Raw genomic sequence first — 24,568 nt, 5'->3', positions numbered from 1 at the left:
TGGAGTCCCCATCCCTGGAGGTATTTAAAAGCCGTGTAGAAGTGGCACTTGGGGACATGGGTTAGTGAAGGCCTTGGCAGTGCTGGGTTAGCAGTTGGACTCGATGGCCTTAGAGGGCTTTTCCAACCTAAACGATTCCATGATTCTGTGATTTTATTATCCCTTCAGAGGATTAATCCCGCCGCTAATGCAGCTTTTCACTCGCAAAGCGCTTTAGAGGAAGTCGCGCCAGGAGAACGCTTGGAGAGAGAAACTGAAAGTGCTGAGCAGGAGGCAGCTGCCCTCCTGATTCCAGCCCTCCCACTGTTGTTCTCCCAGCCTGTGCAGTAGGAGTGGGTTTCCCAGCTTCTTGGCTCACGGGAGTATTTTGGGGAAAATATGAGAGCTCCGTAGCTGTGCAGCTTCCCAGGTGTGGAACCAGGGCATGTCAGCTCTCCGATCGGTCCTTTGAAATCCAGGAGGAGCAGCCCAGCAGGTAAGAAAGTCAGTGAAGCCAAATTACCTATCCAAACTGGGTGAGAGGGATCAGAGTCTCCTACTCAGCAACTTCAACAAATCCAACCAGGTGAATCGTGCCTCCCCACTGACCGGGGCTCTCAGAATTAAATCGTCAGGGTATTGTAAGGATCGAGTGATATTTGCCTGCTCTCTCCACGCAGAGCTTTGTCCCAAGCAGGCAAATATTTTCTTGGCGCTTTAATGACTCCCATTTTCCTATTGTTCCCTGTAAAAACCCGTTGCCAGGCTGGGCTTCCCCTGAGGCAATTTCCTGGCTCCTCTCTTTGGGGAAATGCAGCTCTTCTGGGAAATGCAGCAAAGGCAGCTTCGGGGTTGGAGTTTTTCTTTCACTTTTTAGTTGGGAAGTGTTGGATAAGGACCCGTGTTTCGCTCTCTTGGCGTGTGAGATAAAAGATAAGGCTTTTGGAGGCTGTGGTGGCCGTCTGAAGTGGGATGGGATTTTGTGGTGTTGGGTGGTTTGAGGGCTGAATAAATTGGGATGAGCTGGATGGAGCCTGTCTGGTGGTGCTCGTGTGGGTTGGATGTCTGTCAGCTGAGCCCTGCACCCCAGTCTTCTTGGCTTTCGTACCAAAAACACCCTCACCGTTGTGCTGAGCGTTGTTTGGAGGTGGCACTTTGAGAGTAAAAAAAGGAAAAATGGATCATTTTCTGAGCTGTGGCTTTGCCTGAGGGATTCTGCCCTGTGCTTCTGACCGTTCTTGAGGCTTCCTCCTTCTCCGTTCTGACCTTCCTCCTCCTCCTGAAGCATCTTCCCCATGCTGTTGGGGTGTGTTGCAGCCAGATGAGAAGGATGGAGCTGGAGACAAGCCTGACATCAGGTGGTTTATTCCCGCCTTGGACACTAAAGCTGGGGGTGGTAGTGTTGCAGGGAGGTGGGAGCTGGGGCTGCATGGGGACAGTGAGTGTTTTGCCAAAGCCAAGCAAGTCTTTGTGCCTAAAGACTAAAAATTGTATGATCCTGCAGAAAAATTGGCTGGAGAAGAGGCATTCTGCTGCTGTCCAGTGAGGCACCTCCAAAAAGAGGGGTATTAAGCGGATGAAATTGAGGCCTTGTTTACACTGAGGTTGGAACTTGAGCCTTTTTGGATTTGTTTTTTGGATTGAATTTCAAAGAGGAAAGAAGTAAGCATTGGCAAAAGTTTCGTATCTTTCTTAGAAAACCTCTGTTTTCTAACGGAAGTTGCCTTTCCTCTCCAAAGGATCCCCTGAATCCTTTCTGCTTCCTTTAGGTTGGATTTATCTCAGCTGTTGATGTTCTGTGCTGGAACACCCAACTTAGTAGCAAACTGCTTGATATCAAAACCCAGATTGCACATTGCCTGCTTCATCTTCTGAATCAAATAATTTATTCTTCAATATTATGAATCACTCATTGTGAGGGTAGCAGCAGATCCCAGTCTGTTTCCATGAGCGTGCCATGTTATATTTTCCTTATTAACCCAGGTCCTTGCTGCAAAGCCATGGGGATGAAGGCTGCTGCTGATCTGGGCACAACTTGGGTTTTGTAGCTCAGAAATTTTTCTCTTTTTTCTTATTATTAAAATGATGTCTCCCCAGGCCAGTGCAGAACAAGTCAGGTGGTTGGGATGGATTTTTTTTTTAGCTGAAGCATCAATTTCTGTAAGAGTTGGAGCCCAAAGATGACTTGTGAAGCCCTGGCAGGGTTGCTTGCCCAGGATGGGATCTTATCTTGAGCCTACTGTGGATGGACTGATCAGACTTGCCTTGGATACCCACATCATTCCAGACCAACCCTGTGCAGCACTGGGCTGGAAATCCCCCTTTTCCACCCCAAAACCAGCCCCGCTGCAGATTTCTCTGTGAGGACTCGCTGTGTGGCAGCCGTCTCTGCAGGCTGCTCCATGCTTTTGTTTACATCTGGTAGAAAACTTCTTAAATTTCCTGGCAAGGGAGTAATTCTAATCCCTTTCAATGAGATCAACGGATTAGTGTCTCAGATGCTTATAAAATTGTGAGGATTAGCCAAGTCTCCCCCCCTATTCTTTCTATGCCACGTAACGTCATCGCCGCATTTTAAAAGGGGATCTCTGTGCTGTTACCAAGAGCTGAAGCAATTTCTGGGAGCCTCTGCAAATCCAAGCATTTAAAAGCCATGTCTTCATCCTCTCCCTTGCTTCCTCTAGATTTTTGTGCAATTTTTAGGGTGTTTTTCTCTTTTCTTCCAGCATCCCTGGCACCAAACCGTGGTAGCTGTTCAAGCAGATACGTTGGGTTTGCGTGGCTTGGCTGCATTGCGGCGCCCGTGCAGGTAAGTAGGGAGCTCAGCCCAAAGTTTTCCTTCACAGAGACTTGCAAATTCCCATCTTGAGAGGACCAGATCCCCCCCCCCCCCCCCCCCAAGAAAAGTTATTTCACAAGTTTGCTCCTTGTTTCGAAGGATTTTGTGGTCCATCCCCAGAGGGGAAAGGCTCTTCTGGGCCAATGGGATGCTCTCACCCCAACTGCTGGGAGCAGGATGAAACTCCACACACCCACATTCCTGCATCCTCTTAACTACAACCTGCACTTTCATTAGGACTTGCTCCCTAACCAGCTTGCAGGGAGCTGACAGGGAGGAGGGTGTACTTCAAACCCTGTTGCCTCTCCCCGCAGGGCAGTTTTTAAATGCCTTTTCTCCCGGGTCGATGGCTGCGTGGTCGCTTGACCTGTGCGAGCAAAGTGATCCCGAGCTGCCGAGTGGTAGGAGCTCGGAGCCAGGAATTCCTGGCCCCGACCCAATAGAGTTTCAGAGGCGAGCTTTTAAATATATACAAAGACAAGCTCATAATTTCCACTCTACTAATGAGGCCACGGCGTTTTCATTGAAATGTGCCAATAGGCGCCGCGGTGGTATTTTAGCAGCCTTGTACTGTGAATCCAAATGTGATTTAACATGGCAGCCCCCGCGGAGCCGAGGAAAACCGGCTTCTCCCGCTGAATTTCAATGATGCTGCTAAGCAGCACTTCCCAAAAAATCCCATCAGTGGTGAGACCTCTCCTTGTGTTTCATCCCAACGAAGCTTTCCCCCCCGCTCCCACTTTGGAAGGTGGGAATGGGTTGAAAGGGGATATTTAGGAGGGGAAAGTCTTAATTTAAAGCCTGGGTTTAACAGATGTGTGGCTGGCTGGTGCAAGGCGGCGATTTAATAACTGGGCTGGCCAGAAATATCATTAAATTGTAGTAAAAAAATGGAACGTGAGGGCTCCAGACATCGTGTTCTCTCTTGACCTTTAAAAAGCCACTTGAAGCTGCCAGCCTGCTCGTTGCTAAGCCACCTTCTTAGTGCCACTCATATATTTTCCCTTCTAGTAGGCGATTCAGCACCCGGGAATTTGTGGAGATCCAACAGTAAACTGTTACACGCCTGAAATTCCCACTGGTGGATTTTAGCTTTGTAGCCTTGAAGCATTCGGAAAATATTTACCAGGTTTCATTCAGTCAGCTGCAAGAAAAATGTCAATTTTAAGTAACTCCCACAAAAGGTGTTTGGTTTGCTTTTTTTTTTTAAAAAAAAAAAAAAAAGTCATGCATCAGCAGCACAGCTGTAAACTGAGGTTTTGCTTATTTAGGGCTCAGTTTATGAGGAACCCCTGTAGGAAGCAGCATCCCTGGGCAAAGGAGGGGTGTGGGTGGGGTGATGTTGAAAATTTACACCTGGTTGTCCATCACCTCCTGGTTACAGGCTCCTGGGGTATGGGTACACCTAGATTTTAGAATCACAGAATCATGGAATGGTTTAGGTTGGAGGGGCCCTTCAAGACCATCTCATTCCAGCACCCTGCCATGAGCAGGAATACCTTCCGCTAGACCAGGTTGCTCCGAACCTGGCCTTGAATATTTCCAGGGATAGGGAGTCCACAACTTCTCTGAACAACCTGTGCCAGTGCTTCACTAAGGTCCCTTTACTTTCTGCATCCCGCTAAGGTCAGGCCACGATTCCAGGAGAATAGGGGAGAAGGATAATATCCCATGGCATCACCTTCAGTGCTGAGACTCTGTGAGAGAGGAGGAGATGCATTTGTTGGTTGGTGAAGGTTTCTCTCCAAGCACATCACTTGGCCCTGCAAGTCTGGCTGTGGAGAAGTTCCACGTTCCATTTCCACCTAAATTTTGAGGGGTTTTCCATGCTTGCAGCCACCTTTCTTGTGCCAGTCCCATGGAGGTGAAGCTAGTTTTGTCCTGTTTCCATATGACTCCCAGGAGGTTTTTTTGCTGGACTCTATAAAGTGTTGCAAAACCATCCCAGTCTCTGTTAGCAAGGGAGAAGGAACGATAAAAAAAAATCTTCCCTAAATCCCTGTACTTGGGTCAAAACCAGGAAAGGGTGGACTGACTGTGCGGCTCATTTTTTGGAAGTATTAGGAAAAACTGGAAACTGCAGTGACGTGGCATCGGTGTGAATTCCCAGCAGTCAGGGGTTTGGGATTGTCTGGGTTTTCCTGAAGCTTTTTTCAGGCTGTCAGGATTGTAAAATACAAACTTGGCCAGATCAAAGTGGGCTTGGGGGAATGGCTGCTCCGTGAGATTTGTTTATGGACTTTTTTTTTCCAGTATCCAGTCACCAGCTTTTTCACTCTTCTCCATCCAGCTACCTCTTCTTCTTAATTTTTACCTCAAATATAAATTAAAAGAGTCCACGGAGTGCATTTCTGAGGACTGAAACCTAGGATCCGGGAGCAGACAGCAGCAGCATAAAGAGGAATTCTTCCCTCTCTGGCCTCATGCTGCTTTTCCACCAAAAGGCTTTACAGCCATCTGGATCCCCTTTCAGATTATGCCACCCCCCTTTCCCAAAAATCCATAACCTAGCAACCTTATTTAGTGTAAACGAGATCATTCTGCTTTCCTGTTCCCAAATTGTGCTTGGCTCCTCTGACTGCCTTTATAGGACGGCTGCTGGCAGCTGTGATCCCGTCACTTGTCCAGGGTGCTCGTCTCCAGCAGGATTTCGTAGGATTATTGATCACTGTGTGTTGCACTGATAATTATTTTTTTCCCCCTCATTAAAGGAGCTTAGGAAATGGGAGGAGAAAAAGGGTTTCAGGAAGTTGTTTAATCCATCTGCTTCTCAGTATTAGAGTGGAGAGGGCAAGTTGCTCTTTGGCTCCATGGAAAGTGATTGGTTTTGGTTCAGCCTGGAGAGGCCTTGATCCAAGTGGGATTTTTTTTTCTTCCAGATGCGATATTTTGGGAGTCCCCATTGCTTCCCACAGCTCTGTGTCATCACCCAGGAATTTTCAAATTCCCTGGAGTGTTTAACACCAATTTCTCTGCTCTGACCCTTCAGCTGCGTAGGCTGAGTGTTTCTCATGGAGTTTCCAATTTGCATTCCCTAAAGAACCTGTTCGTTGGGGAGCATTGCAAACGAGGAAAAGCAACCACAAATGAAGGGGGAAGATTATTCCCAATTGCCTGTGTTCTCATTGCTCTTTTTGGGCTAAAATATACCCAAATTTAATGTGTGTCCCACCACCATCAGCCCATAAAGGGAAGTGGTGGCTCCTGCCTTCTCTTTTCACCTCAGGAGTACAAAGAGGGCTGGGGGCAGGAGGAGGCAGCAGCACATCCTTTCCCACCACACTTTAGGGAGGAGGAGTGAGCTCACCAGGTCGTGACGTTGCAGCTGCATGCCAGGAAAAGGGGGGAAAAATAATTACAAATCCCCAAGGCCAAAGGGGAAAAATTCCTCAAGTGTTATTTCATCTCCAAGCAGTGAGTTGAGCTGTCCTTGGGCAGCTCGTGTGAGCTTTCCAAGAGAGGCATTGCCAGCTCTGCTTCAAACCCTCCTGGGAAGTGATTCCCAGCTCTCATTCCTGATGGGAGCTCAATCAGGGCTCTCCTCCAAACTCTGCTTCCCCCTCCTCCAGACTGTATTAAATAGCGCTATTGATTTTATTTTTTTTTTCTATTTATCTTTGCCTGTTTTCCTGGAACTTGCAAAATCAGCCGTGAGCAAACCTCTGGTTTGCTTTTCCAACGGTGCTGGGAGAAAGAACTTGACTTTACAGTGGGTGATGGGAGCTGCAGCTGACCCATTTCTGCATGTCTCTCTGCCAGTGGTAGCAAAAACATTTTCCCACTTAAAGGTTCTCTTCAGTTTTAAAGTTCTGGGATTAATTGTTTCTTAAACTGTCTGGAATCAGAAGGGCTTGCTGGAAATTGCAGCAGTGCAGTTGTGCTGCCGGATGTTGCTTTAGACTTTCCTATTTTTTTCCAACTGCTTTGTTGTGTTGTCACATCACTTTCTGTGTCCCCTGCCCAGAGGCAGTGGAGAGGGTTAAGGTTTTGTGTTTGGTGTCAGCCAGCTGGGGAACACAGCCAGGAAATTTCCTGATTCCAGTTCAAAAAAAGCATCGGATCCGCTCTCAGGGAGGAGGGATCAAAGGTCTGAAGTGCTCCGTGCTTGGAGGTCATTTTGGTTCTTTGGATGTCCAGGCACACAACAAAAACCTACCAGCACCCCCAAACCTGCATGCAGCAAAAATGGGTGAAACAAATGGGGTTTTGTACTGTTTGACACCCAGAAGTTATTTCTGTTGCTGTGATGGTGCCGCATCACCCCAGCAAAGCTTTGCTGGATCCTGGTACAGCTCTGTCTGTGGGGTGAGGGACCTGTTGGGATGCTCCCTCTTCCCAGCACATTAATCCCACTAGTCAATAACCCTGCCAAGCCTTGCACCATGCCTCACGCTCCTCCATTCCCTGCCAGGTTTGTGGAGTGAAGGACCTGGGCCAGGTTGGATGCTCAGAGCTGGCACTGGATGTGGCATCCCCGTGGTAGCATTGTAGCTCTCTGAAATCGCATCATGCCAAGAGTTTTTGTTTTCCCCCCATGCTCAGTCCTGTTGTTCCTTGGTTTTGGACAGCAAAGGCCACCATTCCTGGCTGGAGCAGCACTGACTTTTCCCCCCCCACTCCATGCCAGGCAAAGGTGGTGCAGCTGTGTGGCATCTCGGGGGCGACGGCGATGCTGGTTTAGGGTTGGCTCTGCAGCTGCCTGTGATTTTCCCATCGCCACGCTGCGGATCCTGGCGCTGGAACAGCTCCAGAGACGGAGCTGAAGGAAATTCCTTCCAGCTGCTTGAGGTCAGGGCTTCACTTTGCTTTTGGGGTCCATGAGGGGGATTTTTTGCCTGCAAGTAAAACGAGGGCATCTCTGGCTGCTGCTTCTTAACACCTGGAAGAATCTTTTTCTTTTAAATATTATCCCATTGGTCATAGCCATTAAATAACCTTCCTCTTGTAGAATCATTCCATGGAAGAATGCCCTGCTTTGCAGTACAACTTGCGCTGTTTCAGAAAGGTCTTGTCAGCTGCTCCCAGTTTAACTTTCAACCGAGTTAATAACGCTTTTGGTTAAACCTGTCTGAAACACGTTGCGAAACGCCTTTGAAACTCGAGACGCCGTTCACACCCACTTGAAACCTTTCCCATCGATAAAATATTTCAGCTTAGAGTTTGGCCACGGCTTAGCATTCACTTTTCCCTGAGATTCGTGATTTCAGGCCTGCCTGTGTCTGGCTCCGCTGGGTGTTTGAAGCTCAGTGTTTCCTGAAGGTTGGTTGGCTTTGCCAGCCTGGCCGGTGGGATGCCCGGGACCACCAGCTCCTTTCAGTTTCCCCAGTTAATGGCCGAGGAGATTCAGTCCGAGTTTGCTTTGAACCCCTGTGGAGAAAGTTGTTTGTCTTGAAAACATAAAGTAAATCCCTCTAAAAACAGGAGTTTATTTACAACACCAGAGGCAGGAGCCACCGCTCCACCCAGCATGTGGGCTGTATTTAGGAGTGAGGATGCACAGCACATGCATGGCCCCTTTATGCACTGATGTTATAAATAAAAAATAATAAATTTCTTTTTAAAAGGACAAACAGCTCCTTTTAATAAGTAAAACCCGAAGAAGGAGCACACAGTTCAAACCCAGGTGGCAAAGCAGCAGGAAAGCAAAAATCTGCAGCTTTCAGCCCATGGCATTACTTAAAGTGGCATCCCTGGTGTCACCCCCTGGCTTCAGGACCTCAGCTCTGCCTCGCTGCCCTCCTCCTTCTCCTCCCTGCCTCAGTTTCTCTACCTGTAAGAAGACAGTTGGATCCTTTATTAATCCCTGTGAGATCTCCTGAGGAACGCTCTGGATACGAGGTTGGCCCCACGTATTAAGGGCTTGCTGTGGCTCTAATGGGAATTAATTTGGGACGTGGCTTCCTGAAGTTTACCTTTCACAGCCCAACTGTAATCAAAGTCATGCAGGAGCTCGCGCTGACCTGTAACACTCCTTTTCTGGCTGCTCGATGGGCCATTAACCAGCACTTGGCTTTTAATTAAAGCTGGGTTTTGTCCTCCTTGGAGAAAGGTGGATGTGCTTGGCCCCACGTAGCTGAGTCACTGGAGGGTGTAAGGAAGGAGATGTGGAGCTCAGGTTGTTCTGCCATTTGTGGCTTACTGCATCACAGGACACCACTGTTCTTTGTTATTTTTCATGGAATCACAGAAATGGTTTGGGTTGGAAGGGACCTTAAACACCATCCAGTTCCACCCCCCTGCCATGGGCAGGGACACCTTCCACTAGCCCAGATTGCTCTAAGTCCCATCCAAGCTGGTCTTGAACACTTCCAGGGATGGGACAGCCACAGCTTCTCTGGGCAACCTATGCCAGTGCCCCCTTTTCTACGTGCAGCCTGTGTCCCCCATCCCAGGGGTTTCAGGGACCTACTGGGAGCCATGGATGCCCCACAAGCATCACCTCCCTGCTCTGAGATGCCTTCGCCATGAGAGAGCAACAGGGAAGCTTTTGTTCTGCACCAGAAACTTTTCATCCTTCTTTATTGACTCCTTTTATTTCTTTTGGCTGCATCCTTGCAAATCTGAAGCAGCTTAAAATACAGTTCCTCCCCCCACTCCCCTTAAAAAAAAAAAAAAACAACCCCAAAGTTTGGCTGCTTGAAATCATCAGATTTCACTGGAGTCTTTTAAAGTTAACAGTTTCCTGGATCCTGGGCAGACTAACTGATATTTCCCCGTTAACCTCCGTGTTTTTTGCTGTAACGTTTCTCAGCTGTTGCAGCAGGAGGGAGGGAGGACCAGGGCAGCTCCAATGTGGAGAAGGTTCTTTTACACGGGGGTTGGATGAATCTGGTGTGGGATTCCCTGGATTTGCACCACAGGGGACGGAAGGGTTGTCCCCAGGAGGCTGAGCCCTCACGACATGGCTGGCAGGTAGGTCATGGCTGCGTTTGTGACACCCTTTTGGGGCAAAATATTAGGGGAATGGTTCCATTGAAGGAGGATCGTGGGATGCTGGGGGTTGGTCTGAGCTCTGTTTCAGCTGGCTGTTTATTTGCTGAGGGCTGTGATGGTTTCTAGCTGTGCTCATGGATGTGGGGACTGGTGCAAGAGTGGCACAGCTCAGGTACATATGAGCATGAGGAATTTTTCTGGCTTGATGGGATTTGCTGCCCCAAATGCAGCCTTGGATGTTCCTTACTCACAGAATCTCCTAGTGGGATTGCTGAGAAGAGCATCACAAGTTAAAAGAGTTGTAAAGGAAAGAAAAGCAACATTCCAGTGCTGGTTGGTTTTGTTGCCTGTCCTCCAAGAGTTGTCTCTCCTTCCTTGCAAAAAATCACCTGGAGCATACCCAGACAGAGGACATTTCTCTCAGGCAGTTGAGGAGCTGGAGGCAGCCAGCCTTGGCCAAAGGCAGTGATTATCAGCACAACCCAAGGGCGAGGTGGGGCAGCCGAAATATCCTCATGCCACGAGTGTGACCGAGGGGAGCCCTGAACCGTCCCAAATCCCTCTGACCCAGCGGGACTGAAACCCAAACCCAGCCCTGCGACACCGAGCTGCGCATTAACTCCGCCGGAGCTGGGAACAAAGGTTTGGGGGCTGGATTGGGCTTTTTTTAATTTATTTGCAAAGCAAACCAGCTCAGCTGAGCGGAACAGGCGTCGGTGGAGGAGCGTGAGCTGCCGGGTGGTTGCTGGGCTATAAAATCCCATCCCCACCAGCGCTGGCAGGGGGATGTGCCGGCTCCCCGAGCTCTCGTAGCGTTTCCACGTTGGCCGGGAGAGGTTCTGAACATGCGTGTTGGTCTCTGGAGGCTTTAATCAAATCCAGGCTTCACCAGAAATCGCCTCGAAACTTCCAGCGAGCTGAGGAAACTGAAAGCAGCCGGAGCAAGGAGGCTCCCGGGCGGGTGTTTTGGGGCTGGCAGGGATGTTGCCTTCAGCAAGGGGATAGTCCCGGTGAGGCAGCCGGGATGAGAGGTGAGTCTGCTCCCTGTGGGAAGTCAGAGGAAAGCCCTCAGGGTTCAGCAAAAAAGGGGATTTAAGGGGGAAGGGAGATTTGGGAGTGAGGAGGCTGCTTGGAGTGAGACTCAGAGGACACTTGGATTTTGGAGCATCGCTCCCTGGCATGTGTGGGTTCAGATCCTGTGGTTTCCCCACTGTCTTCCCACCCTGTGCAAAATGAGGAGCTGTGCAATTACTGCGCTGTGGAAAACTCCCCGCTCCAGGGGAGGGTTTTGTTATCCCTCGGTGATTTTAGTTAGGAAACAGGTCTCAGACTGCAGGTACTTTCCTTGCTTGTAAAACTTCATCGCACGTTGCTCTCCCGTGGGCAGAAGGGAAAACAAGGTGTATTTTTAACTTCCTTTTCTAAGCTGGGGGCAGGGGAACTTTATGCCTGGCCAGCAACGGTTGTGATCATCCGAGAGCAAACGGTTCAGAGAATGATAGGGAGATAAGAGATGATAAATAAGTGCAATTAAAATCCTGGGGGAAAGGATTTGCTGGAGTCGTTATCCCAGGCAGCTGCTCGGGGTTTAATTGGGGCTCTCCAAGGGGAGGGAGGTTTTGGTCACAGGTCCCAGACGTGGGACATGACAGCCAAAATTGCTGCCTCTTCCTCTTGGCCGCCGCTCGCTGGTGCCTCGGGGCTTTCCTGGGGGGATGGAGCCTGGGGCTGTGCTGAGAAGTAAAGCTGAAACCTGCAGAAGTGTTCATAAACCACCAAACCTGCGTCTCAGATGGGAGAAACAAGCAAAGCCTCCTTTACAGAGTCCATAGTCTCCCTATAATTTCTATTGGCAGCACTGCTGTGTGTCTTGGGAATGTCCTTGTCCTCTTCCTTTTCATCTTTGATGATTTTGGTGGGGACTTTCTGTGGATTGAGGAGTTAGTCTTAGAAACCACTGGAAGGGAAGGCAAACTTGCCTTGCTCCAAGGCTTCCGGGCTGCTTTCAGTATTTTTACCAAGTTACTGCAGGGTTTGAGGGACACTGGCTGCAGCTGGGGCTGCTTGGATGCAATTCCCACCATCTCTCATCCAGTGTTTAACTTGAAGGATGATGTGTGAAAGGAAAAGGGCTGGAGGAGAAGCTCACAGTGGGAGAAGGAAAATTCCAGCCCCAGCTGATCCAGCCCTGCTTTGTTTTCAGGATTACCAGGATGGGAACTTGGTTTTGGGCGGGGGGGGGGGGGGGGGGGGATGAGTGAGAAGTCATCTCCAGCCCCCTCCACGTCCCCACCACTGGTCTGCAAAGTGCATCCCTAAGGAATGTCACATCCATGTGTTTTCCCCCTGTCTCCACAGCCTACCCATGAGCTCAGACTTCCAGCATTACAGTTTCAGGATGCCGAACATCGGGTTCCAGAACCTTCCTCTCAACATATACATCGTGGTTTTTGGCACGGCCATCTTCGTCTTCATCCTCAGTTTGCTCTTCTGTTGCTACTTGATCAGGTAAGGGAATTTTGTAAGGGAATGTTCCCCAAGAACTTCCCTGCTTCCAGGCCCATCACTGATGCCTCCATCCCAAAACGAGGATGGCAGCACCTTCTTTCCTTGGCAGCACCACTTTCCTTGACACATCTTACGTCCACCTGATGTCCCACAAAGCCAGTCACATTACCCACTTTAAACCAGGAGATTCACATTTGCTAAGTAAGGTTTGGAATTGCGGTCAGCTTCTCAAAAAAACTGGAAAAGGGATGTTTTACGCTCCCTGCTTTCTGCTTAATGTTTCAACACATTAACCTCTGTAATGAGTAACCCTTATGCTGCGTGCCTAAGGAATGTTTAATACCTGCTCCGTTGGTTATTGAACACAAATTGCTCCTTCAACAGCACAGTTTGGAGATTAATGATGCAGAGTTGATGTGTTAATCTGAGCAATGGGGGAGCGGGACAGCGGGGTTAAAGGTTGTTCTGATTTGGGGCTTGTTTTAATTATTTTATGGGCCACTGGGGAGATTGTTGGGCTGCTAATTGAGAGGAGAAACTCTTCCTGACAGAGGGAAAATGAGGCAAGTGGGGAAAAAACGCAGTGCCTGAGAATCAAGGTGGTGATGGAGATGAGTTCGTGCTGATAACCCAAGGTGGGGGACTGGTTGTGCTTTGACCTGTGCCTGGGAGCAGAGATCATCACTCTGCCAGCAGTGGCAGCCAAAATTCTGCATTACCAGAGCTCTCCTCACCAGCTTTTCCATCCCCTTTCCTTCCCCTCTGTCTTTCTGACTGGCCCCAGCTCCCCGCAAGCTGTGCATCCATCACATCCCTTCCCTGTCTTCCTGTAAAACAGGTACCCAGTCTCTCCTTGCACCACAGCAGCCAGTCCCACCACGTTATCTATCCAGAGGGTGTTAAAAATATTTTATCCTGCTCTTGTAGACCAGGGACGTGAGATTTCAACGTCAACCTTTTAAATACTTGATAATTTTTACCCATTTTCAGTTCTGTATGAAGCAAAACCTCATAAAATATGCAGAGAAGCCCAAACCCAGGTTTACTAAGGGATGATTTGGGCATCACATCTTAATTTTTTTCCCCACAATGATGAAAATTATGTTTTGAAGGTGTATGAAAATAGACCAGAGGTGTTCAGAGGACTCAAGGACTTGTTTTGCTCAGGTGGAGCTTGAGTCTATCTGGCTCACTTAGAAAATTGAAGAGGTGTTTGAACTTTGAGAGTATTTTCCTGGGCACTCGCCGGGTGTGTTATGCCCCCAAGAAGGAATAACAAGGAGTAATGTCTGGAAGGTCAAGCCAGAAAATCTTTAAATTTAGAAGCTGGAGGCGTGTTGTAAGAGAGAGAGGGTGAGTAACCGGTGAGAGACGCCAGCAAGGAAGTGGCAAGTGCTCCGTCTCTTCACGTCTTTAAATCAAGACCAAGGACCTTTCTGGATGAGACATTTTGGCTCCTGTTCCTGAGGTGCTATTTAACTACCCATGATGGATGGGGAGTTGGATTAGGTCATCCAGTGATCCCTTTATAGCCCAAAACCCTAGAGAGACTCTACAAATGGCTCTTCAGACCTCCTCCCTCAGCTCTTTTATTGGCAGAACACAACCACAACAGGATCCTCCAGCCCCCTTTGGGGGGAGGGTTTTGCCCTGCCGTGGGTTTTAGCTGCGCCAGTGTCCCAGGAGCATCCACCTCCACAGAAGCTGCTCTGTAATCTCAGCTCGTCTGGGATATAAAAGTCTTGAGTTTCGGTGGGGTTTAGGAAGCATTGTAGGTGGACAACAGGATGAGGACCACCCACCTGCAAGGGCAGGGAGACCAACAGAAGGACAGGGTGGTCCCCTCCAGGGCTCTGCTTCCATCTGTGGAGGTTCTTTGCAGGTAACAGCAGCTCCTGGCTTTCCCATAGGTGCAGCATTGACACAGCCCTTCCTCTCCCTCCTTTCCCATAACTCCACATCTCCAAATATTGGGCAAACACCAAGCAAGACTCATGACACCACCCTCAGACCCTGGTTCTCATCTCCTGCTCTGAATCAGAGCAGCCCCTGCAGCTCTCCCTGCATCCCTGGCTGGGGAGGAGTGTGGAAGAGCCAATATCACCTCAAATCACAGAGCTGATGGCATTAAATAAAAGATGTGCTGGGGAAGGAGAGGACAAGGGCTGTGCTTTGCAGCTGTGTCAATACAGGCTGTGCTGCCCAGTCCAAGTACAATAAAAGTGACATTTTTAATTGGATTGGCTCAAAACAAGAGTCCAGTAGGAATTTCACAACAAAAATCATCATTGCCTGTGCAGTGTTCAGGTGAACCTCGAGCTCTTCTGGTGCTGCAGACCAGTCAGGTCAGAGCTCAGGTCCCTCAGGGCTGCTGCCTCTGCTCGGCAAAATTACAGATAAGAAAGGAAGAACAAGGAAATGAGATTTTGCAGGCAGCTGGTTGTGTCTGATCTCTGGTGAATTAATGAAAGTGATAAACTCGTGTTGCTTTTGGTCCCATAAAACCCAGTCCGGAAGGATGCTGAGGTGAGCAATGCCACCCTTGCTGTGGGTCAAGTCTGCAGCATCCTCTCTCTGTGCTGTGGATCATCCAGGGCTCATCCCTGCCCAGCCTGGGGCTGCTCAAAGTCTCTGGGAGGTGCAGAGTACACAGCCCCTAAAAAGCCTCTTTTTTTTAGGGCTGTTTCCTTCTAAATTCAGACCTGCCAGGATCCAACACAGTGGTTCGGTTCTGTATTCAGAGAAAGGAATGGAGCTGGGGAAGGGTCTGGAGCACCAGGAGCCGCTGAGGGAGCTGGGAAAGGGGCTCAGCCTGGAGAAAAGGAGGCTCAGGGGGGACCTTGTGGCTCTGTCCAACTCCCTGACAGGAGGGGACAGCCAGGGGTGTTTGGGCTCTGCTCCCAGGGAACAGGGACAGGAGGAGAGGGAATGGCCTCAAGTTGGGGAGGTTCAGATTGGATATGAGAGAAAATTCCTGCACCCAAAGGATGGTCAGGCGTTGGCACAGCTGCCCAGTGCAGTGTTGGAGTCCCCATCCCTGGAGGGATTTAAAAGCCACGTGGATGTGGCAGTTGAGGATATGCACTAATGGTGGCCTTGGAAGTGCTGGGGGAACAGTTGGACTGAATGATCTCAGAGAGCTTTTCCAACCTAAACAATTCTGTGATTCCATGAAGAGCCCAGGGAGCCCAGCTGAACTGGGACAGCAACACAATGATGGCATTAAAAGCCAGTGCCCAGGACTTTTCTACTCCTTCTACTATAAAGCATCTGATGTGGAAATCTCAGAGGTAAACCTGCAAATTTTTTTTCCTCTGCATTTTATACCCGTAGTTGTTCACTTGCTGTAGGTGGTTCAGTCATCCAGAGAAGCAGGGAGCTCCCACTCCTGCAGGAAGAGATCCCAAAGCCCAGTTGTTCCTTCAGGGAAGGTGACAGCACACAGGATCAGCAGCCAGGCACTGTGTGGTCCCTTATCTTGGTCAGACATCTGCCAGGAATTCCTGGGGAGTCACAGCACTTGACACAGAGGGATGGAGCCAGCTCCGACAGGGAATAGCGCTTGCCAGGATCCGGGGTCTCCTCACGACAGCTGCACCAGGCCCCACCAGGATCCATCTGGCCCAGGATCCTGGCTCAAAGACAAGGAGAAGCAGGCTGAGCTCGCACGCTTCGGCACCAGATGTGCTCGTGCTGCTCCCCAGAACCTCCAGGGAGGTGGTTTTTTGGGAAAATCTCCCTGTCTGGCTCAGCACCAGCCCAGGGCACTGTAGATCCGTGCTTGCAGCACGGAGCTGTGCAGATCCACGGCCAGGTGGTCGCTTCTTCCCCACCACTGGTGCAAGGTGCTCCAGTGGCTTTGGCTCAGGGGGCCAAACCCTTGGTGGCCACTCAGTGCTCCATACAGAGGGATGCTGCTTCCCATTCTGGGCGAGTTTTCCCTTGTCTGTGGTCTCCAGCCGCACGCCTCCCTTCTCCCCATCTGTGTTTCATAACCGCCTTCCCAGCCACCGGATCCCTGCGGATTGGGCCAGTTTCATCCTGTTCTCTCTATTGTTCCTGCATCTTCTGCTCATGTTTCTGTTCAGGGTCACTGCCAGAGGGATGAGACCCCAGTCTCCTCCTCCTCTTCCTCCTCCTCCTCCTCCCTGCCTGCCGCAGTGTTTTCCATGGTTCCGCAGGCGGGTTCCTGCCAGGCAGCATTGTTGGAGCAGGAGGGATGGCTCCCTGTGAAATTTGGGACACAGGAGATGATTTTCTGCATCTCTCCCTGCAGCATAAAAGTGCATTTTTACCCATCCCTCAACTTCAAAGGCCCACGACATTCTGGGGGAGGGTGTCAGACATAAGGAAATAATTTTCCATCCCATTTTTATAACTTCCCCACTGCAGCATGGCTGGGTTGGAAAACCCCCAGGAGCTCAGGTTGAAACAGCCAGGGATTTCAGACAGCCCTCAGAATATTTTTGGAGAAGAGAAATTCCAGGCAAGGGGGTTTCCCATCTGAAATCACACTCGGGGCTGGCTGGGGAAAATATTCCTACAGCTCTCCAAGCCCTGCAGCCACACATTGACTCCATATTGAAAGTCCTTGGCCAGCTCTTCAGCCCTGGGAACTTCCCTCCGGAGTTTTCCAAGCACTTTATTAAATGCCATGTCTGGTAATGAGAGGCAATATTGGTTGCTTTAATTTTAAATGTATTTATTTTAGGAGCACAATGGGTTTGTCCAGCCAGCAGATGCCTGTGGAGCGCTCTGCTGGCTCTGACTCTGGAGAGGGGAGACTGGAGAGGGAGGAGATGGAACCAGCACTTTGCCTGTGGCCTCAGATTCCTGCTGGACCTCCCACTGCAGCAGGTGTTCTGGAATAGGTTCATCCCGTTCATCCCATCCCTCAGTTTTTTCCAGGAGTGGATGTGGTTTCATTGATCGCAGAATTGAGGATAAAGCTGGGTTTGAGGAACCCAGTATCACCCAAGCAGCGTCATGGAGGCTTTGCTGGGAAACCTCTGGGCAGGGAGTTTCCTTTCCTGTACCTGCTGGAGTAGGAGCAGGGTTTTCCTCAGGTCTGAACCCTCATCACTTGAAAAATGGCGCTGCATTCAGTGTTGGAGTTGCTGCCAGCAAACGTGGTTGGAAACTGAGGGGGATTTATGGCAGACTGTGATTTCCTCACCCGCTTTTTCTGGTGTTAACCATGTGGGTGATGTCTGCCTGGAAAATCAGGGAGGTCAAAAGAGGGATAAGGGAGGAGTTGTGTGGTTTGGGATGGAGAAGTTGCCCTCCCAGCGACAGGGAAAGCTGGATGTTGCCTAAACATGTCGTTTCCTGTGGCCATTCTCATTTCTGAAATGCAAAAATTTAAAATATAACATGTTAAAGCTGGAAAGGAGGGAAGTGGAATGTTTGAGGTATTACAATAATCCTGATTTTTTTGCCTGACCTCACATTTCTCCCTGATTTCATTGCAGGCTCAGGCATCAGGCACACAAAGAGCTTTACGCCTACAAGCAGGTGAGATGATCCTCTATTTTTTCCCCTTCCCTTCTCCCTAGTGCCAAATCCATCAGTTTTCCTCGTGCTGTTCCTCTTTTTGGGAGGTTTCTGGCCCTCAGAGGGCAGTTGTAACACCTAGACCAATCTCTCCCTGCTGATTTTATTGTCCCTTACCAGCTGGGCCCCTCAGCACCATCCCTCACCTGCTCATCCACAAGTCTCCCAGTTTTCCACTGAGGTCCTGAGCAGTGGGAACAACTCCACCTCTGGAGCACCCCAAGCTCTCCAGCCTCACCCACTGCAGAGCAGTGATGCCATCAGTCACCAAACTTAGATTTTGTGGGGTCTGCTCCCAGGGTTGGACCTGGCTGTTCAAATCCCCGAAGCCAGGGAACACAGCTCCATGGCAAGCCCAGCTCTTCCCTGCACCCTCCTGCACTTACCAATTAAAATAAACACAGCCCAGAGGTGGGTGTCAGGCTGCTGCTTCCACGTCCTGTTTTCTTCAGGATTTGGGGGATTTTCTGCCTCTGATCCCTTGATCCGTGCAGGAAGCTGGGTGGAGTTGGGCTGAAAACACACAGTTGTCCTGGATTTATAGCTCTCTCCAGGTGTTCAGCTTGGATGGAGGGAAAATGAAGTGGTAGCCCCGGAGGGTTAAATTTGGGAGGAAACCTCCTGGATTTGGTCCTTGTGGTTTTATCTTCGCCAGCTTTCCCTTCCTCCTGTCCCTGCACAGGGCCCCTCGTGCTCCCTGGCTGTGCTGGGTTTACTGGGAGGTTTCCAGTTCTACTGGAGGGTTTCCAGTTCCACTGGGACACTCCGTGGGATCCCTTTGTGGAGATTTTTCCAGGGAATGCTCACGGCAGAAGCTCTGTCCTGACCCCAGCTCTTTGCCTTGCAGGTCATACTCAAGGAGAAGGTGAAGGAGCTGAACCTCCATGAGGTGAGTACATCCTGGGGCAACAAAAGCTCCCTCACTCTCCTCTTCCTCACCCCGGGGAGGGGGAAAACCCTCAAATTCAATGCCACTGGGAGCAGAGCATGCAGCCAGCTGTGCTTTGGAAATGGGGAAAGATCCTCTTCGAAAGTCTGGATTAAACCCTCCCTCCTCTCCTTGGGTTTTCTTGCATCGTTATTGTCATTTATACACAATCACACTGAAAAGAAGCTGTGGATAAGAGGAGGCCAAGGCAGGCTGGGCCTTGTATAAACAGTGTCCCTGGGCGGGGACGTCCCCTGTGGCCCCGCCACCGTCGGGGTGTGACAATATCCAGCACAGCTCTGGGCAGGGAAAACTGAAATCCAGGATAAACACGCTCCCCCGGCTCCTGGCAGAGGCAGATCCGCTCCTCCCTCCCCACCCCCCGAGTGCTGAAACACCTTAGTTTATCTCCACGGCCTTCCAGGCTTTGTGACTCGAGCATTTCTAGTCACAGCCCCTTTTTCCTGATGAATTTGAGCAGGAATCTGCTCAAATCCCGCGTCAAAGGACGGCCTGGATTTATTTATTCTGCTAGAGATAACAAAAATGCCCACCCACATCCGGGCACGAGGCTGCTCATCTGCCCAGCACCAGCTCCAGTTGTTTATAAGCCACTATTTATTTTATTTTAATCCCCTGAGTAGAGCCCATCCCATGTTTTATCCTGACAGCCCCCAGCGTAAATCCCAAGGGCCCCAGGGTTTCAAACAGTCCCTGCTGCAGGCCCCTATTTCTGATCCACTCCCATTAAATCGACCTGCGGTGGGGTTTTTGTCAGCACACAGGCTTCAAAGCACTTCCTGGGGTGAGAAACGGGTTGGAGGAGGGATTTGGGAGTGTGCCAGAGCCAGGAATGGCCTCGATAATGCTCAGCCCTCCTTCTCATCCACTTCTGTTCCCAGCTGTCTGCAGCTCTCCCAGCTTTTGGGGAGGACGAGGCCTCTCTGGGGAAGAGGACAGAGCTGTTCAAGCTCTTCCCTGGGATTTGGAAAAGCCTGGAAGGGTTTAGCTCAAAAATATCCCATTTTGGGCATTTGTATTTTGGCATTTGCAGTCAGTGTTTCTGGAAAGCAGAGGCCGGGGTGGGAATTTTCCAGCATGACGGGGCGGCTGCCCAGAGCCCTGCGGAGGGAAAGCGCCCACCCAGCTCTTCCCTCCCTGTCTCTGGGTCTGGTTTTCCCCTTTTTCCATCACTCTGCCTCTCCCAGGCCCTGGGGGAGCTCGGGATGTGTGTGTGTTCCTCGGGATGACCCCAACAGCTGCACCTGGCCCTGGTGCACTGAGAAATCCCAGGCCAGGGAGGCTGGGAAAACCACCCAGGAATATCCAGAATCCCCTGGGATATCCAAAGTGAGTCAGGAGGAATTGGCTGCGAGGGTGAAGGAGGTTTTGGCTGAGAAAACATCCACCAGCTTTCCCAGCCCTGGGATAGGCATGGCAACAGCCCACTGCCTTTTCCTCTTCCCAGAGGTGTCCCTGCAGATGCAGCTCAGTCCCAGGGACCAGGGAGCAGTGTGGATCCATCCCCCTGCACCCTAAAACCTCAAACACATCCCAGCTTTGGGGCTGCTCTGTGGAGGCTCCATGGTCCCTTTCCGCAGGAAAAGCCAGTGATCCTGAAGCTTGGGCAGCAAAATCTCGGGAGGCTTTAGGGGAAATTTCATCCCTGTGAGGGTGGTGAGGCCCTGGCACAAGTTTTCCAGAGAAGCTGTGGATCCCTGGAAGTGTCCAAGACCAGGTTTGATGGGATTTGGAGCAACCTAGGCTAGTGGAAATTGTCCCTGTCCGTTGCAGGGGGTGGACGGGATGATCTTTAAGGTCCGTTCCAACCCAAAGCATTCCGTGATTTTATGCCATTTAGTAGTTTTTATTTGCAAGTGTTGCTCCGTGACCAGTGACATTCCCTGTGCCTCCCACCCCCTGCAGATCTGTGCCGTGTGCCTGGAGGAGTTCAAGCCCAAGGACGAGCTGGGGATCTGTCCCTGCAAACATGCCTTCCATAGGAAGTAAGTGTGGGCAGGGCTGGGGCCGGGGGCTCTTCCCATGCCAGGGCAGGAATGGCAGGAAAAGCTCCTGGTGGATGAATTGGGGCACGTGGAGCAGCAGTTTGGGAGCTGGAAAACTGATTGACAGCTTGGGGATCTGGGGTTTACCTTGTAGGATGTGCTGAGTCAGGAGTTGGCCTTGGTGATCCTCATGGATCCCTTCCAGCTCGGTCTATAATTCCATGAAAAATGTAAATATATATATATTTTTTATATAGGTGTGGTTTATATAAAGCAAACCCCCTAAAATTTGTTACTGTATATAATAATAATATTTTGTATAACAATACTATATAATATTCTATATGCTAAAACTACAAAACATCCTACTATATATTGCAAATATTTTTATATTCTCTGTATATATATACACATTATATTTTTATATTTTATATATTATGTATTTTACATATTTATACATTTATATATATTTATATTTTATATATATTAAATATATATAAATATACATTTATATCTTTATATTTATATATAAAATATATATTTATATTTTAGATATATTATATATAATATATATTTTTATTTTTATATATTTTATATATTTTATATATATATAATATGTATATTGTGTATATATATACACAATACATACTGTATATACTATATATAACTCTATATATTGCATATATAATTATATATAATATGTAATTATATTATACTATTAATACATAATAGTATGATTATATCAAAAATATTTACATAAGTTTTATTTATACACATTATATACGTGATTGTGTATTATTGGTATATTGTTTACAGAGTCTGTGTTTATAATTTCACAGACACCTTTTTATGTATATATTTTGTTGATTTTTTTTGGTAGGTGTATGCATTTTTGTATCCCTATCATATAAATATAAATACATAAATACAACATATAAATATATAAATGCAACATATAAATATAAAAATATAAATACAACATACACATACAAAATATATGTATATTTTTATATATGCATATATATATATATGTATACAAAATATATATAAATACGAATTATATATAAAACATATCTATACAAAATTCCTGTGTATACACACAGAGAACGCCCCCCCAAAAAACCCAATAAAACATAAAGGCACCCAAATGGTCAATGAAAAACTGGGCAGCAGCAAAGCTCCGGGGTGGGGTAGAGGGGCTTTGGGGGGGATTTGTCCACCCCCCATCAATGTCAGGTGTCACCGCTGTTGTAAGATGTGTCCCCACTGTTGTCAGGTGTCCCTACTGATATCAGGGATGTCCCCAATGATGTCAGGAGTGTCCCCAACTATGTCAAGTGTCCCTAATGATGTCAGGTGTCCCCAATGATGTCAGGCGTGTCCCCAGTGATGTCAGATGTCCCCAATGATGTCAGGTGTCCCTGCTGATATCAGGTACGTCCTCAATTATGTCAGGCGTGTCCCCAGTGATGTCACATGTCCCCAATGATGTCAGGTGTCCCCAATGATATCAGGTGTGTCCCCAATGATGTCAGGTGTGTCCGCAGTGATGTCAAACGTCCCCAGTGATGTCAGGCGTGTCCCCAGTGACGCCCCGTGTCCCCGGTGTCCGCAGGTGCCTCATCAAGTGGCTGGAGGTGCGGAAGGTGTGTCCCCTGTGTAACATGCCGGTGCTGCAGCTGGCGCAGCTGCACGGGAAGCCGGACCCGGGCCCGCCGCAGGGGCCGCTGCCCGGCTCCCAGAACATCGTATAGTCCCTCCCGGGCCCGGCCCGGCCCGCGCCCGCCCGCGGCGCTCGGACACAACCAAAGCACTTCGGCCGCAGCTGAGCAGCCCCGAATCCTGCCGGGATGAAGCCTGGGCTCGGATCCTCCGCCAGGGCCGGGAGGGGACTCGGCGTCCTCGGCACGACATCCTTCTTCCAGCACCTCCCTTCTCCAGCCCCGCGGCCGCCGGGAAGCGGCGCGACGGCACCCAGCGACCTCCGGGAACGTGGCCACGGCCCCCGAGCTCCGGCACCTGCTGCCCCCGGAACGCGGGGCGGACCCCGGAGCGTCGCGGCCGGTTCCTGTTCCCTCCTCTCCGCCTTCGGTTCCTTTGCCTTTGCGGTTCCCACCGGGAAACGGGGTCTCGCCCCTGGAGTCGTGCTACGGTTGGGTGTCCCCTCGGCACCTGGTGTCACCCGCGGTGGTGGGTGGCTGTGTGGGGTCTCCCGGGTTTGGATTCCCCCCGACCCTCCCGAGGGTGGCTGCCGCTCCTCCTCGGCTACCTCAGGGGCCTGGAGTCCCTGTAAGGGGCACCATCCCGGCCTCAGCAGCAGCGAGAGCCATGGCAGCAATCCCGGCCTTTGGGATCATCCCATCGCTTCCAGCCTGGCCCCGGGGCTCTCCGGGCAGCGGTTTCCCTTGCCAAAACACCCCAAACCCTCAGTCAGCGCCTGCGGGGGGAGCTGGGCCACCCCCTCGCCGCTCCGACCACAAGTTTCGGGCGTCGCCTGCCATCCTCCCCAGTCGCATTCCCGGGGTTTGGGGGAGGGGGGTGTCAGTATTACACGGCAGCGGCTTTCCCGGGGGTAGGGCTGGGGGGGCTCCCGGTGCCGCCCCCCCTCCCAAAACACCCGGGACTGTTTATGGAGCGTGGAGCCTCATAGACGTGTTTGTACACTACAAATTCTGCAGCAGAATATTTTTTAAAACATTCGCTGGTTTTGGTTTTTGTTTTCGTTTTGGTTTTTTTTTTTCCCCTCTGTTTGTTTGGTTTTTTTTGTAAGCTCTATTTTTGTATATTTAATTGCTATTTGAAAATTCTAATAATGCGTCTTTTTTGCTAATCACACTCTTCTTAAGGAAAAAACAGGAAAGAAAAAAAAAACAAGAGTTTGCATGTGATTTTGACTTGAATTGTAAATAAAAGCAGGTTTTGGAAGCGGGGTGTGTTTGCAGGGGGTCTGTCCCCCCATCCCTTGTTCCCTGTCACCCTGGGGATATCCCCAGCAGGGGAGGGACCACAGGGCTGGAAGAGGGGCGGGTTTGGAGTTGGGGGTCACGTTGGCCATGTCCCCTTGCCCCAGCAGCATCCCTGTCCCAAAGCAGAGCCGATGGGAACTGCATCCCAGGAGGGCAGGCTGGCTGCAGAGCAGCCCCAAACCCCCAGCTCGGAGGGATTTTGCAGGATCCAGGCACGGGTGAGCTTCCCTGGTTAAGGAGAGGATATTCCTCCAACCAACCTTCCCAGCCCAAACCCCTAATGCCGACCTCCCGCGGGGTTGGGAGGGGTTCAGCTCCCGGCTCAGGGTTTTGGGATCGCCTGGAGTGCAGCTCCAACCCCGTCTCCTGCTCACTTTGTTCCACTCCTCCTCCTCAAGGCTTGACCAGGCGGGTGAAAAAATCCCCTTGGATTGTGCCCATGGGGTGGCTGAGCTGCGGTCACCCCGGCTGGGGATCGCTGCAGGACCCTGGTGTGGAGGAGACGGGACTCCCACGGGTCCTGTCCCGCTGTCCCTGTCCCTCTGTCCCGCGATCCCTCCCTGCCTGCGGGGCTGCTGCCCTCTAGTGCCGGATCCCACCATGGAACCCGTTGGATGAGGAGGATTTAAAACCCATCCTAATTTCACCCCGTGCCGTGGGCAGGGACACCTCCCACTGCCCCAGGTGACTCCAAGGCCCGTCCAGCCTGGCCTTGGACACTTCCAGGGATCCAGGGGCAGCCACAGCTCCTCTGGGAAATCCATTCCAGGGCCTCCCCCCGCTCCTAGGAAACAATTCCTTCCCAACATCCCATGTAAATCTGCCCTCTGGCAGTGGGAAGCCATTCCCCAATGTT

The 24,568-nt window shown here is 50.2% G+C and overlaps 1 protein-coding gene across 10 annotated transcripts in view; it reads left to right on the top strand.

The window, feature by feature from the left end:
* Positions 1–23,670, top strand: part of LOC136290860 (RING finger protein 24) — a 29,396-nt gene extending 5,726 nt beyond the window's left edge. For 3 of the 10 annotated variants that reach the window (XM_066185231.1, XM_066185222.1, XM_066185230.1), the window contains exons 2-7: positions 2,706–2,788; positions 12,110–12,259; positions 17,731–17,773; positions 18,660–18,701; positions 20,667–20,746; positions 22,362–23,670. In XM_066185231.1, the coding sequence (XP_066041328.1) occupies positions 12,117–12,259; positions 17,731–17,773; positions 18,660–18,701; positions 20,667–20,746; positions 22,362–22,500 (447 nt within the window). In that variant the 5' untranslated portion in view covers positions 2,706–2,788; positions 12,110–12,116 and the 3' untranslated portion in view covers positions 22,501–23,670. Of the gene's footprint in view, positions 1–396; positions 476–2,705; positions 2,789–9,070; positions 9,731–10,422; positions 10,783–12,109; positions 12,260–17,730; positions 17,774–18,659; positions 18,702–20,666; positions 20,747–22,361 lie in introns of those variants that run through there. The other 7 variants (XM_066185229.1, XM_066185227.1, XM_066185226.1 and 4 more) reach the window with 5 other exon arrangements.
* The last annotated feature ends 898 nt before the right edge of the window (positions 23,671–24,568 follow it).

This window comes from Chamaea fasciata, unplaced genomic scaffold (genome assembly GCF_029207755.1).
Source record: "Chamaea fasciata isolate MVZ Bird 193981 ecotype frontalis unplaced genomic scaffold, bChaFas1.0.hap1 SCAF_6, whole genome shotgun sequence".
NCBI lineage: Eukaryota > Metazoa > Chordata > Aves > Passeriformes > Sylviidae > Chamaea > Chamaea fasciata.
Note: the sequence above shows the minus strand (reverse complement) of the source record. Positions and strands in the feature narration are given on the sequence as shown.